Genomic DNA, 14360 nt, shown 5'->3' on the forward strand with positions numbered 1-14360 from the left:
CTCATGGTTAAGCAAATTACAAGTGATAAGGAGCCATTTACAATAATGAAGTTAAAGTTTTTGTCTATAATTTTTTGCAGCATGGGATCACAAATAACTATTTGGGCAGTTCGTTAACATTTGTGAGAAAGTTGTCTCTATTTATATTTTTAAGCTCTCGAGTACATAATAACGCAAGATGTGAGCTTAGTTCTGCTGACAAAGTTGACATGTATTCGGGTCTATAACAGTTGGTGATGCACACTATAATAGCCTGGGCGAACCCGGCGGTAGTAACATTTAAGAATCTGGCGATTTTACTAGATGTTCCCTACTTCTGCGTCGTAGTTGTGTGGTAACTGAATTGATTTGTCAGTCTGTCTCAAGTCTATGAAATTCAATTAAAAGTTATTTGTGTATTTTTATCCAGTATTGGTTAATAAAAAATAAGGTAGGATCATAACTTATATTCAACACATTCATATAAGTACAAAGTGATATTATTAAAGTTATTTCAGATACGTGAGAGCGTATATCCTTATTTAAGATTATATAAGTAAAGTTACGGAATACCCATAAGATATACAAAGGGCAAATTGTATCCCTTGGTATATATTCTATACAAAGAGAGTTTGATTCATTTTTTAGGACTTAAAATATTCTGTACTATTCTGACTACCGCTCAGAGGCAGGATATGAGGTGGAAAATGTAACTATCAATAACAATCGATAGACTTTAAACCTAACAAACTAATTAGTAGTACAAGATATGTATACACGGAGAGAACATGTACAGTATAACTTTCATTGTATATACGAAAAGTTTAATTTAACCCTATAATCCCAAACCTTTATACACTAAGAGGTGTATGTTCATATATATGCTGAGAGTTTACTCTAATCCCTATATTAGCGATTCAAGTATGAGCGTGTAGTGAACGAGGCGATATGCAGCCTTAGTGACTTAGAGTATTAGCTATGTTAGACCCAATTAACCAACAAATCCCTATTTCAAGAAGTATAGTATTTTAAATGTTAGTATACAAGTCAACTGCAGCCTTAATAACCTACGTGCACTACTGTATTTACCTGCAGAAAGTACAAATTTATACTAACGAATCAAGATACGAATAACAACAGAAGATTCAGTCTAATCTATGGAAATTGTTAATTACGCAATATTTTCGACATGTTAAGTAAAGTACGCTATTTTGCATAGCTTAAATTTTAGAATTAGGTTAGGCTGCAAGGTTAGTTGTCGCGCAAATAGAAAAATCTAGCATATACAAAGGCATAAATTATAACAGTTTCCTCTGAATAAGGAGAATCTCTTTGGGTGATTCCTTGAATATTAAGTTTATGCAGTTATAGACACGCTCTGGCGTATATCATATAACAAATAAAATATAAGATTTACAAAGTAGAAATAAAAAAAAGTGTGAATTCACAACACACGTATAATACACAAGTAAAAGTTCAAATTATTAACCCTATCTCTGGCAACAAACATCAAGGCTTAACACAACTCCTTGATTATTGTAGTTACTTGACAACGAACTCAAATCAGTCACCAAAACAGTATTTTATTAATACTAAAAAAATATTTACAAATATGTCCATTAATATTATACATATATAAATATGTCTTATGTTCTAACCCCTCAAGGGAGGTTCCTTGATGCTAATGAGGGGCTCTTGATCTAGGGAATTGGATCTGTGCTCTAGTTCCCTGAATTGAGACTGGATGCCTTCCATCACAACCCCCACAGGCGCTGTATAATCCCTACGGCTATAATGCTCCCCAGAATAATAATAATAATAATAATAATTGATGCTCTGAGCAATATTTTTTTTTATGTTTCAAAATAGAAATATATTCTCAACTTTTGTAACAACGTAACAGATACAAGTTAGGTTAGGTAAGATTCGTTAGGACACATTACAAGTGTTTCCTGACGCGGATCTTAGTTATATGATGACCCGCCGCTGGAGCTTTTGGTTACCCGAACGAGGCCGTCCATTGGCTTACCAGTAACGTCCTCCCCTATAAAAATTGATATTACCATTATATTATGTATCGGATGGCAAATTTAACAAATATATATGAGAGCCGGAACTACAACTGCCCAGCTAAGCCGAATTCTTAAAAAATGGTGCCCTGTACACCAATATTATATACATGTATATATATATATATATATATATATATATATATATATATATATATATATATATATATATATATATATATATATATATATATATTTATATATATATATATATATATATATATATATATATATATATATATATATATATATATATATATATATGTATATATATATATATATATATATATATATATATATATATATATATATATGTATATATATATATGTGTGTGTGTGTGTGTGTGTGTGTGTGTGTGTGTGTGTGTGTGTGTGTGTGTGTGTGTGTGTGTGTGTGTGTGTGTGTGTGTGTGTGTGTGTCTGTGTGTGTGTGTCTGTGTCTGTGTGTGTGTGTCTGTGTCTGTCTGTGTGTACTCACATAGTTGTACTCACCTAGTTGTGGTTGCAGGGATCGAGTCAAAGCTACTGGCCCCGCCTCATCACTGGTCGCTACTGGGTCACTCTCCCAGAACTATGAGCTTTATCATACCTCTCCTTAAAGCTATGTATGGATCCTGCCTCCACTACATCGCTTCCCAAACTATTCCACTTCTTGACTACTCTGTGACTGAATAAATACTTCCTAACATCCCAGTGATTCATCTGTGTCTTCAACTTCCAACTGTGTCCCCTTGTTACTGTGTCCCATCTCTGGAACATTCTGTCTTTGTCCACCTTGTCAACTCCTCTCAGTATTTTATGTTGTTATAATGTCCCCCCCTCCTATCTCTCCTGTCCTCCAGTGTCGTCATGTCGATTTCCCTGTGTGTGTGTGTGTGTGTGTGTGTGTGTGTGTGTGTGTGTGTATGTGTGTGTGTGTGTGTGTGTGTGTGTGTGTGTGTGTGTTGTGTGTGTGTGTGTGTGTGTGTGTGTGTGTGTGTGTGTGTGTGTGTGTGTGTGTGTGTGTGTGTGTGTGTGTGTGTGTGTGTGTATCCTTAACAGGAGTACTTTGATATTAGTGATGTACTCTTGATCTAGGTACTCGGAGCTCCCTTCCCCTTCCATTTATTATACCTAACTATTTCCCATTCAAAGGCGTTATTTTAATTTTTTTTTTGTAAAATGATTGAGCGCAGTGATATACAGAACTCAAACATGTCTCGTGTCTGGGATTATTCCAGTAAAGCTTATACAACACTGTCACAAAGCTTATAGAACACTGTCACAAAGCTTATACAACACTGTCACAAAGCTAATAGAACACTGTCACAAAGCTTATAGAACACTGTCACAAAGCTTATACAACACTGTCACAAAGCTAATAGAACACTGTCACAAAGCTTATACAACACTGTCACAAAGCTTATAGAACACTGTCACAAAGCTTATACAACACTGTCACAAAGCTTATAGAACACTGTCACAAAGCTTATAGAACACTGTCACAAAGCTTATACAACACTGTCACAAAGCTTATACAACACTGTCACAAAGCTTATACAACACTGTCACAAAGCTTATACAACACTGTCACAAAGCTTATACAACACTGTCACAAAGCTTATAGAACACTGTCACAAAGCTTATACAACACTGTCACAAAGCTTATACAACACTGTCGCAAAGCTTATAGAACACTGTCACAAAGCTTATAGAACACTGTCACAAAGCTTATAGAACACTGTCACAAAGCTTATAGAACACTGTCACAAAGCTTATAGAACACTGTCACAAAGCTTATACAACACTGTCACAAAGCTTATACAACACTGTCACAAAGCTTATAGAACACTGTCACAAAGCTTATACAACACTGTCACAAAGCTTATACAACGCTGTCACAAAGCTTATAGAACACTGTCACAAAGCTTATAGAACACTGTCACAAAGCTTATAGAACACTGTCACAAAGCTTATACAACACTGTCACAAAGCTTATACAACGCTGTCACAAAGCTTATAGAACACTGTCACAAAGCTTATAGAACACTGTCACAAAGCTTATAGAACACTGTCACAAAGCTTATACAACACTGTCACAAAGCTTATACAACACTGTCACAAAGCTTATACAACACTGTCATGAAGCTTATACAACACTGTCACAAAGCTTATACAATACTGTCACAAGCTTATACAACACTGTCACAAAGCTTATAGAACACTGTCACAAAGCTTATACAACACTGTCACAAAGCTTATACAACACTGTCGCAAAGCTTATACAACACTGTCACAAAGCTTATACAACACTGTCACAAAGCTTATACAACACTGTCACAAAGCTTATACAACACTGTCACAAAGCTTATACAACACTGTCACAAAGCTTATACAACACTGTCACAAAGCTTATAGAATACTGTCACAAAGCTTATACAACACTGTCACAAAGCTTATACAACACTGTCACAAAGCTTATAGAACACTGTCACAAAGCTTATAGAACACTGTCACAAAGCTTATACAACACTGTCACAAAGCTTATACAACACTGTCACAAAGCTTATACAACACTGTCACAAAGCTTATACAACACTGTCACAAAGCTTATACAACACTGTCACAAAGCTTATACAACACTGTCACAAAGCTTATACAACACTGTCACAAAGCTTATACAACACTGTCACAAAGCTTATAGAACACTGTCACAAAGCTTATAGAACACTGTCACAAAGCTTATACAACACTGTCACAAAGCTTATACAACGCTGTCACAAAGCTTATAGAACACTGTCACAAAGCTTATAGAACACTGTCACAAAGCTTATAGAACACTGTCACGAAGGTTACCTGGAGTTTACCTGGAGAGAGTTCCGGGGGTCAACGCCCCCGCGGCCCGGTCTGAGACCAGGCCTCCTGGTGGATCAGAGCCTGATCAACCAGGCTGTTGCTGCCGGCTGCACGCAAACCAACATACGAGCCACAGCCCGGCTGATCCGAAACTGACTTTAGGTGCTTGTCCAGTGCCAGCTTGAAGACTGCCAGGGGTCTGTTGGTAATCCCCCTTATGTGTGCTGGGAGGCAGTTGAACAGTCTCGGGCCCCTGACACTTATTGTATGGTCTCTTAACGTGCTAGTGACACCCCTGCTTTTCATTGGGGGGATGGTGCATCGTCTGCCAAGTCTTTTGCTTTCGTAGTGGGTGATTTTCGTGTGCAAGTTCGGTACTAGTCCCTCTAGGATTTTCCAGGTGTATATAATCATGTATCTCTCCCTCCTGCGTTCCAGGGAATACAGGTTTAGGAACCTCAAGCGCTCCCAATAATTGAGGTGTTTTATCTCCGTTATGCGCGCCGTGAAAGTTCTCTGTACATTTTCTAGGTCGGCAATTTCACCTGCCTTGAAAGGTGCTGTTAGTGTGCAGCAATATTCCAGCCTAGATAGAACAAGTGACCTGAAGAGTGTCATCATGGGCTTGGCCTCCCTAGTTTTGAAGGTTCTCATTATCCATCCTGTCATTTTTCTAGCAGATGCGATTGATACAATGTTATGGTCCTTGAAGGTGAGATCCTCCGACATGATCACTCCCAGGTCTTTGACGTTGGTGTTTCGCTCTATTTTGTGGCCAGAATTTGTTTTGTACTCTGATGAAGATTTAATTTCCTCATGTTTACCATATCTGAGTAATTGAAATTTCTCATCGTTGAACTTCATATTGTTTTCTGCAGCCCACTGAAAGATTTGGTTGATGTCTGCCTGGAGCTTTGCAGTGTCTGCAATGGAAGACACTGTCATGCAGATTCGGGTGTCATCTGCAAAGGAAGACACGGTGCTGTGGCTGACATCCTTGTCTATGTCGGATATAAGGATGAGGAACAAGATGGGAGCGAGTACTGTGCCTTGTGGAACAGAGCTTTTCACCGTAGCTGCCTCGGACTTTACTCTGTTGACTACTGCTCTCTGTGTTCTGTTAGTGAGGGAATTATAGATCCATCGACCGACTTTTCCTGTTATTCCTTTAGCACGCATTTTGTGCGCTATTACGCCATGGTCACACTTGTCGAAGGCTTTTGCAAAGTCTGTATATATTACATCTGCATTCTTTTTGTCTTCTAGTGCATTTAGGACCTTGTCGTAGTGGTCCAATAGTTGAGACAGACAGGAGCGACCTGTTCTAAACCCATGTTGCCCTGGGTTGTGTAACTGATGGGTTTCTAGATGCGTGGTGATCTTGCTTCTTAGGACCCTTTCAAAGATTTTTATGATATGGGATGTTAGTGCTATTGGTCTGTAGTTCTTTGCTGTTGCTTTACTGCCCCCTTTGTGGAGTGGGGCTATGTCTGTTGTTTTTAGTAACTGTGGGACGACCCCCGTGTCCATGCTCCCTCTCCATAGGATGGAAAAGGCTCGTGATAGGGGCTTCTTGCAGTTCTTGATGAACACAGAGTTCCATGAGTCTGGCCCTGGGGCAGAGTGCATGGGCATGTCATTTATCGCCTGTTCGAAGTCATTTGGCGTCAGGATAACATCGGATAGGCTTGTGTTAATCAAATTTTGTGGCTCTCTCATAAAAAATTCATTTTGATCTTCGACTCTCAGTCTGGTTAGCGGCTTGCTAAAAACTGAGTCATATTGGGACTTGAGTAGCTCACTCATTTCCTTGTTGTCATCTGTGTAGGACCCATCTTGTTTAAGTAGGGGCCCAATACTGGACGTTGTTCTCGATTTTGATTTGGCATAGGAGAAGAAATACTTTGGGTTTCTTTCGATTTCATTTATGGCTTTTAGTTCTTCCCGCGATTCCTGACTCCTAAAGGATTCTTTTAGCTTAAGTTCGATGCTTGCTATTTCTCTAACCAGTGTCTCCCTACGCATTTCAGATATATTGACCTCTTTTAGCCGCTCTGTTATTCTTTTCCGTCGCCTGTAAAGGGAGCGCCTGTCTCTTTCTGTTTTACATCTGCTCCTCCTTTTTCTTAGAGGAATAAGCCTTGTGCATACATCGAGTGCTACCGAGTTAATCTGTTCTAGGCATAAGTTGGGGTCTGTGTTGCTTAGTATATCTTCCCAGCTTATATCGGTTAGGACTTGGTTTACTTGGTCCCACTTTATGTTTTTGTTATTGAAGTTGAATTTGGTGAATGCTCCCTCGTGACTAATCTCATTATGTCGGTCTGGGGCTCCGCGCATACATGACTGAACCTCAATTATGTTGTGATCTGAGTATATTGTTTTTGATATGGTGATATTTCTTATCAGATCATCATTGTTAGTGAAGATGAGGTCTAGTGTATTCTCCAGTCTAGTAGGCACTATTATTTGCTGGTTTAAATTGAATTTTGTGCAGAGATTTAAAAGCTCGCGTGAGTGTGAGTTTTCATCAGAGCTGCCTCCTGGTGTTATTACTGCAACAATATTATTTGCTATATTCCTCCATTTTAGGTGCCTTAAGTTGAAATCCCCCAGGAGCAAGATGTTGGGTGCAGGAGCTGGAAGGTTTTCCAGAGAGTGGTCAATTTTTAACAGCTGTTCCTGGAATTGCTGGGATGTTGCATCCGGAGGCTTGTAGACTATCACAATGACTAGGTTTTGGTTCTCGACCTTTACTGCTAAAACTTCCACTACATCATTTGAGGCATTTAGCAGTTCTGTGCAAACAAGTGACTCTGCAATGTACAGGCCAACCTCCCCGTTTTGCCTGTTCACTCTGTCACATCTGTATAGGTTGTAACCTGGGATCCATATTTCGTTGTCCAAGTGATCCTTTATGTGGGTCTCAGTGAAAGCCGCGAACATTGCCTTTGCCTCTGCAAGCAGTCCACGGATGAAAGGTATTTTGTTGTTTGTTGCTGGCTTTAGACCCTGTATATTTGCAAAGAAGAATGTTATCGGACTGGTGGTATTGTTGGTACTGGGGGGGGATTTTTTTTCCGGCATTAGTATCTGTCACAAAGCTTATACAACGCTGTCACAAAGCTTATAGAACACTGTCACAAAGCTTATAGATCACTGTCACAAAGCTTATAGAACACTGTCACAAAGCTTATACAACACTGTCACAAAGCTTATACAACGCTGTCACAAAGCTTATACAACACTGTCACAAAGCTTATACAACACTGTCACAAAGCTTATACAACACTGTCACAAGCTTATACAACACTGTCACAAAGCTTATAGAACACTGTCACAAAGCTTATACAACACTGTCACAAAGCTTATACAACACTGTCGCAAAGCTTATACAACACTGTCACAAAGCTTATACAACACTGTCACAAAGCTTATACAACACTGTCACAAAGCTTATACAACACTGTCACAAAGCTTATACAAGACTGTCACAAAGCTTATACAATACTGTCACAAAGCTTATAGAACATTGTCACAAAGCTTATAGAATACTGTCACAAAGCTTATACAATGTCACAAAGCTTATACAACTGTCACAAAGCTTACAGAACACTGTCACAAAGCTTATACAACACTGTCACAAAGCTTATACAACACTGTCACAAAGCTTATACAACACTGTCACAAAGCTTATACAACACTGTCACAAAGCTTATACAACACTCACAAAGCTTATACAGCACTGTCACAAAGCTTATACAACACTGTCACAAAGCTTATAGAACACTGTCACAAAGCTTATAGAACACTGTCACAAAGCTTATAGAACACTGTCACAAAGCTTATACAACACTGTCACAAAGCTTATACAACGCTGTCACAAAGCTTATAGAACACTGTCACAAAGCTTATAGAACACTGTCACAAAGCTTATAGAACACTGTCACAAAGCTTATACAACACTGTCACAAAGCTTATGCAACGCTGTCACAAAGCTTATACAACACTGTCACAAAGCTTATACAACACTGTCACAAAGCTTATACAACACTGTCACAAGCTTATACAACACTGTCACAAAGCTTATAGAACACTGTCACAAAGCTTATACAACACTGTCACAAAGCTTATACAACACTGTCACAAAGCTTATACAACACTGTCACAAAGCTTATACAACACTGTCACAAAGCTTATACAATACTGTCACAAAGCTTATAGAACACTGTCACAAAGCTTATAGAACACTGTCACAAAGCTTATAGAATACTGTCACAAAGTTTATACAACACTGTTACAAAGCTTATACAACTGTCACAAAGCTTACAGAACACTGTCACAAAGCTTATACAACACTGTCACAAAGCTTATACAACACTGTCACAAAGCTTATACAACACTGTCACAAAGCTTATACAACACTCACAAAGCTTATACAGCACTGTCACGAAGCTTATACAACACTGTCACAAAGCTTATAGAACACTGTCACAAAACTTATACAACACTGTCACAAAGCTTATACAACACTCACAAAGCTTATACAACACTGTCACAAAGCTTATACAACACTGTCACAAAGCTTATACAACACTGTCACAAAGCTTATACAATACTGTCACAAAGCTTATAGAACACTGTCACAAAGCTTATAGAACACTGTCACAAAGCTTATAGAATACTGTCACAAAGCTTATACAACACTGTCACAAAGCTTATACAACTGTCACAAAGCTTACAGAACACTGTCACAAAGCTTATACAACACTGTCACAAAGCTTATACAACACTGTCACAAAGCTTATACAACACTGTCACAAAGCTTATACAACACTGTCACAAAGCTTATACAACACTCACAAAGCTTATACAGCACTGTCACAAAGCTTATACAACACTGTCACAAAGCTTATAGAACACTGTCACAAAGTTTATAGAACACTGTCACAAAGCTTATAGAACACTGTCACAAAGCTTATAGAACACTGTCACAAAGCTTATAGAACACTGTCACAAAGCTTATACAACACTGTCACAAAGCTTATACAACACTGTCACAAAGCTTATACAATACTGTCACAAAGCTTATAGAACACTGTCACAAAGCTTATAGAACACTGTCACAAAGCTTATAGAATACTGTCACAAAGCTTATACAACACTGTCACAAAGCTTATACAACTGTCACAAAGCTTACAGAACACTGTCACAAAGCTTATACAACACTGTCACAAAGCTTATACAACACTGTCACAAAGCTTATACAGCACTGTCACAAAGCTTATACAACACTGTCACAAAGCTTATAGAACACTGTCACAAAGTTTATAGAACACTGTCACTAAGCTTATAGAACACTGTCACAAAGCTTATACAACACTGTCACAAAGCTTATACAACACTCACAAAGCTTATACAACACTGTCACAAAGCTTATAGAACACTGTCACAAAGCTTATAGAACACTGTCACAAATCTTGTACAACACTCACAAAGCTTATGCAACACTGTCACAAAGCTTATACAACACTGTCACAAAGTTTATACAACACTGTCACAAAGCTTATACAACACTGTCACAAAGCTTATACAACACTGTCACAAAGCTTATACAACACTGTCACAAAGCTTATACAATACTGTCACAAAGCTTATAGAACACTGTCACAAAGCTTATAGAACACTGTCACAAAGCTTATAGAATACTGTCACAAAGCTTATACAACACTGTCACAAAGCTTATACAACTGTCACAAAGCTTACAGAACACTGTCACAAAGCTTATACAACACTGTCACAAAGCTTATACAACACTGTCACAAAGCTTATACAGCACTGTCACAAAGTTTATAGAACACTGTCACTAAGCTTATAGAACACTGTCACAAAGCTTATACAACACTGTCACAAAGCTTATACAACACTCACAAAGCTTATACAACACTGTCACAAAGCTTATACAACACTGTCACAAAGCTTATACAACACTGTCACAAAGCTTATACAACACTCACAAAGCTTATACAGCACTGTCACGAAGCTTATACAACACTGTCACAAAGCTTATAGAACACTGTCACAAGTTTATAGAACACTGTCACAAAACTTATACAACACTGTCACAAAGCTTATACAACACTGTCACAAAGCTTACAGAACACTGTCACAAAGCTCATAGAACACTGTCACAAAGCTTATAGAACACTGTCACAAAGCTTATAGAACACTGTCACAAAACTTATAGAACACTGTCACAAAGCTTATACAACACTGTCACAAAGCTTATACAAGACTGTCACAAAGCTTATAAAACACTGTCACAAAGCTTATACAAGACTGTCACAAAGCTTATAGAACACTGTCACAAAGCTTATAGAACACTGTCACAAAGCTTACACAACACTGTCACAAAGCTTATACAACACTGTCAGAAAGCTTATAGAACACTGTCACAAAGCTTATACAACACTGTCACAAAGCTTATACAACACTGTCACAAAGCTTATACAACACTGTCACAAAGCTTATACAACACTGTCACAAAGCTTATAGAACACTCACAAAGCTTATACAACACTGTCACAAAGCTTATACAACACTGTCACAAAGCTTATAGAACACTGTCACAAACTTTATACAACACTGTCACAAAGCTTATACAACACTGTCACAAAGCTTATACAACACTGTCACAAAGCTTATACAACACTGTCACAAAGCTTATAGAACACTGTCACGAAGCTTATACAACAGTCACAAAGCTTATACAACACTGTCACAAAGCTTATACAACACTGTAACAAAGCTTATACAACACTGTAACAAAGCTTATACAACACTGTCACAAAGCTTATAGAACACTGTCACAAAGCTTATAGAACACTGTCACAAAGCCATTAATACCACAGCAACCCGTTGCATCGACCCTTTGCTTGAACACATTCGCCCTTGAACAATACTGTAAATCTTTGTCTTACCCCCCCCTCACCTCCACATAGCCTCTGGCGTATATACGAGATTATAGCTGACTTAGTCAAACTATAAATAGCTAAACCTCAGTACATGGATTTGTTTTTTAATAGGCTATTTTGCCTAAATATTAATTCTACAGAAATCAAAAGTAGAACGTATTTCGTATCCATTAGAAAAATTCACTTTTATAATTGATTTATCAATTAATTTTAAATACCGCAATATAGATTTCATGACATCATGGTGTTCTCAGCACATATTGGCCAACTGATGACGTCAAGAGTGTCTCTGGGTGTCGTTTTAGCTCTGGTGAGCTTGTGCAATTGGACACAAATAGCTTAGCTACTTCAAGCTGTCTTGGTGAACCAACCCCCGCACATCTCACATGATGTAGTCATGCACGATTTATACTGCACCAGATATCTAGCCCTGATGGTGGTGCCTCATTCGTCAGGAAACAACACAGTACCTCCTGACACGTGAGTTCTTCCTCAGATGATGACCTGTTAATGCTGGCTTACCCAAGCTAGGCTTTTGCATCCCATTTAAAAAATGACTGCATTGTAGTGTATCCTAATCTGGTATTGTCGAACAACTTAATCTGGCCCTCAATATTTGATATAACCCATACAAATGGTGTGTACATTTATAGCTAAAAAAAAATTGATTCCTATATGAAACTGACTACTGTATATGTTCAGCTAAACTATTTACTCAAATACTGATAGTGTGCCTTCTACCAGCACACTAATACTCAGAATTAATTCAGGGTATATACACCGAGAGGTATATTTGAGTGGATATATATGCACTGAAGAGATTAATCTCTATATACGGGTGAATTGCTATATTATTATTAATTCGTTAAACCTGCATTTTTTTAATACTATTTCTTACAGCTGCTGTAACAGCTGCTATAATGCTTCATCTTGCATTAAATTACATTTCACTTACAACTTAATCAAAATTTACCTCCTGAACCAGTGTTGTGACATGAAAGGCAGCATTGTTGACTCATATACAAGGGATTTTTCTCGCATTCTCCAGATTTGGCCCATGCACTACAGTGCTGATGGTGGTCTTCACATATACCTGTAAAATGACACTCAATATGAGCCTAAATACTCTTCAAGCATAAATTTATACTAGAAGAGCTATGTAATTTACGCAAAAAATCTTCAAGTTTGGGGAAAGAAGGAGTAATTATGCTTTATAGGAAAGTATTAGCCTTCAGTAGGTAACCATAAAGATTACAGAGGCGCGATGTGCCCAGCTCATGGACCAGTTATATGTCTCTTGATCTTTTATTATCATTCACAGGATGAGTATGGGATGCATAATACTATCAAACTAGCTCTGTATTGTATGATTACATACGCATGGATTCAGCCATAAAAACCGGCTGTCTGAAGCTGGTTTATCTAAAGATAAGTAAGATTCAGTAGAGGTATGACAGATATCACACACACAAAGAAAAGACAAACATTATATAAAAGAGAACCGTGAACGCTGCAAATATCATTTGTAGAGACATTATTAGGTTATAATATAAATTTAAACAGAAGCATTATGAATAAATGCTTTACATTCGGATAAGAAGGATTTCTGAAAAAAATATAAAATGTAGAATTAATTAGCCAATCTTCACAACAATTCTGTTATATCTCCTCTAATTTTAAATGTTTTTGAGAAATTGTAGGAATATCCTAGGTAAGTCATAAATTATCACTTCTACGTGTGTGTGTGTGTGTGTGTGTGTGTGTGTGTGTGTGTGTGTGTGTGTGTGTGTGTGTGTGTGTGTGTGTGTGTGTGTGTGTGTGTATGTGTACTCACCTAGTCGTACTTACCTAGTTGAGGTTGCAGGGGTCGATTCCTAGCTCCTGACCCCGCCTCTTCACTGATTGCTACTAGGTCACTCTCCCTGAACCATGAGCTTTATCGTACCTCTGCTTAAAGCTATGTATGGATCCTGCCTCCACTACATCGCTTCCCAAACTATTCCACTTCCTGACTACTCTGTGGCTGAAGAAATACTTCCTAACATCCCTGTGATTCATCTGTGTCTTCAACTTCCAACTGTGTCCCCTTGTTGCTGTGTCCCATCTCTGGAACATCCTGTCTTTGTCCACCTTGTCAATTCCTCTCAGTATTTTGTACGTCGTTATCATGTCCCCCCTATCACTCCTGTCCTCCAGTGTCGTCAGGTCGATGTCCCTTAACCTCTCCTCGTAGGACATACCTCTTAGCTCTGGGACTAGTCTTGTTGCAAACCTTTGCACTTTCTCTAGTTTCGTTACGTGCTTGGTTAGGTGTGTGTACTCACCTATTTGTGGTTGCAGGGGTCGAGTCCTAGCTCCTGGCGTGTGTGTGTGTGTGTGTGTGTGTCGTGCCGAATAGGTAAAACTGGTCAATTAGCAAGAACTCATTTAAAATTAATTTTTTTTTAAAACTTACCTATCCTTATTATAACAAACGCAATTTAATTTAGCCTAATCCAACTTA

General features: G+C 38.2%; 1 protein-coding gene across 2 annotated transcripts in view; it reads right to left on the reverse strand.

The window, feature by feature from the left end:
* Positions 1-14360, reverse strand: part of LOC128684576 (hatching enzyme 1.2-like) — a 31363-nt gene that overhangs the window by 1934 nt on the left and 15069 nt on the right. Inside the window, exons 7-8 of one of the 2 annotated variants that reach the window (XM_070096049.1) lie at positions 12831-12950; positions 436-2023 (exon numbers count right to left, since the gene is read on the reverse strand). In XM_070096049.1, coding sequence (XP_069952150.1) covers positions 1944-2023; positions 12831-12950 — 200 coding nt within the window. In that variant the 3' untranslated portion in view covers positions 436-1943. Of the gene's footprint in view, positions 1-435; positions 2024-12830; positions 12951-14360 lie in introns of those variants that run through there. The other variant, XM_053770869.2, reaches the window with a different exon arrangement.

Source organism: Cherax quadricarinatus, chromosome 4, assembly GCF_038502225.1.
Source record: "Cherax quadricarinatus isolate ZL_2023a chromosome 4, ASM3850222v1, whole genome shotgun sequence".
In the NCBI taxonomy this organism is placed as follows: Eukaryota; Metazoa; Arthropoda; class Malacostraca; order Decapoda; family Parastacidae; genus Cherax; species Cherax quadricarinatus.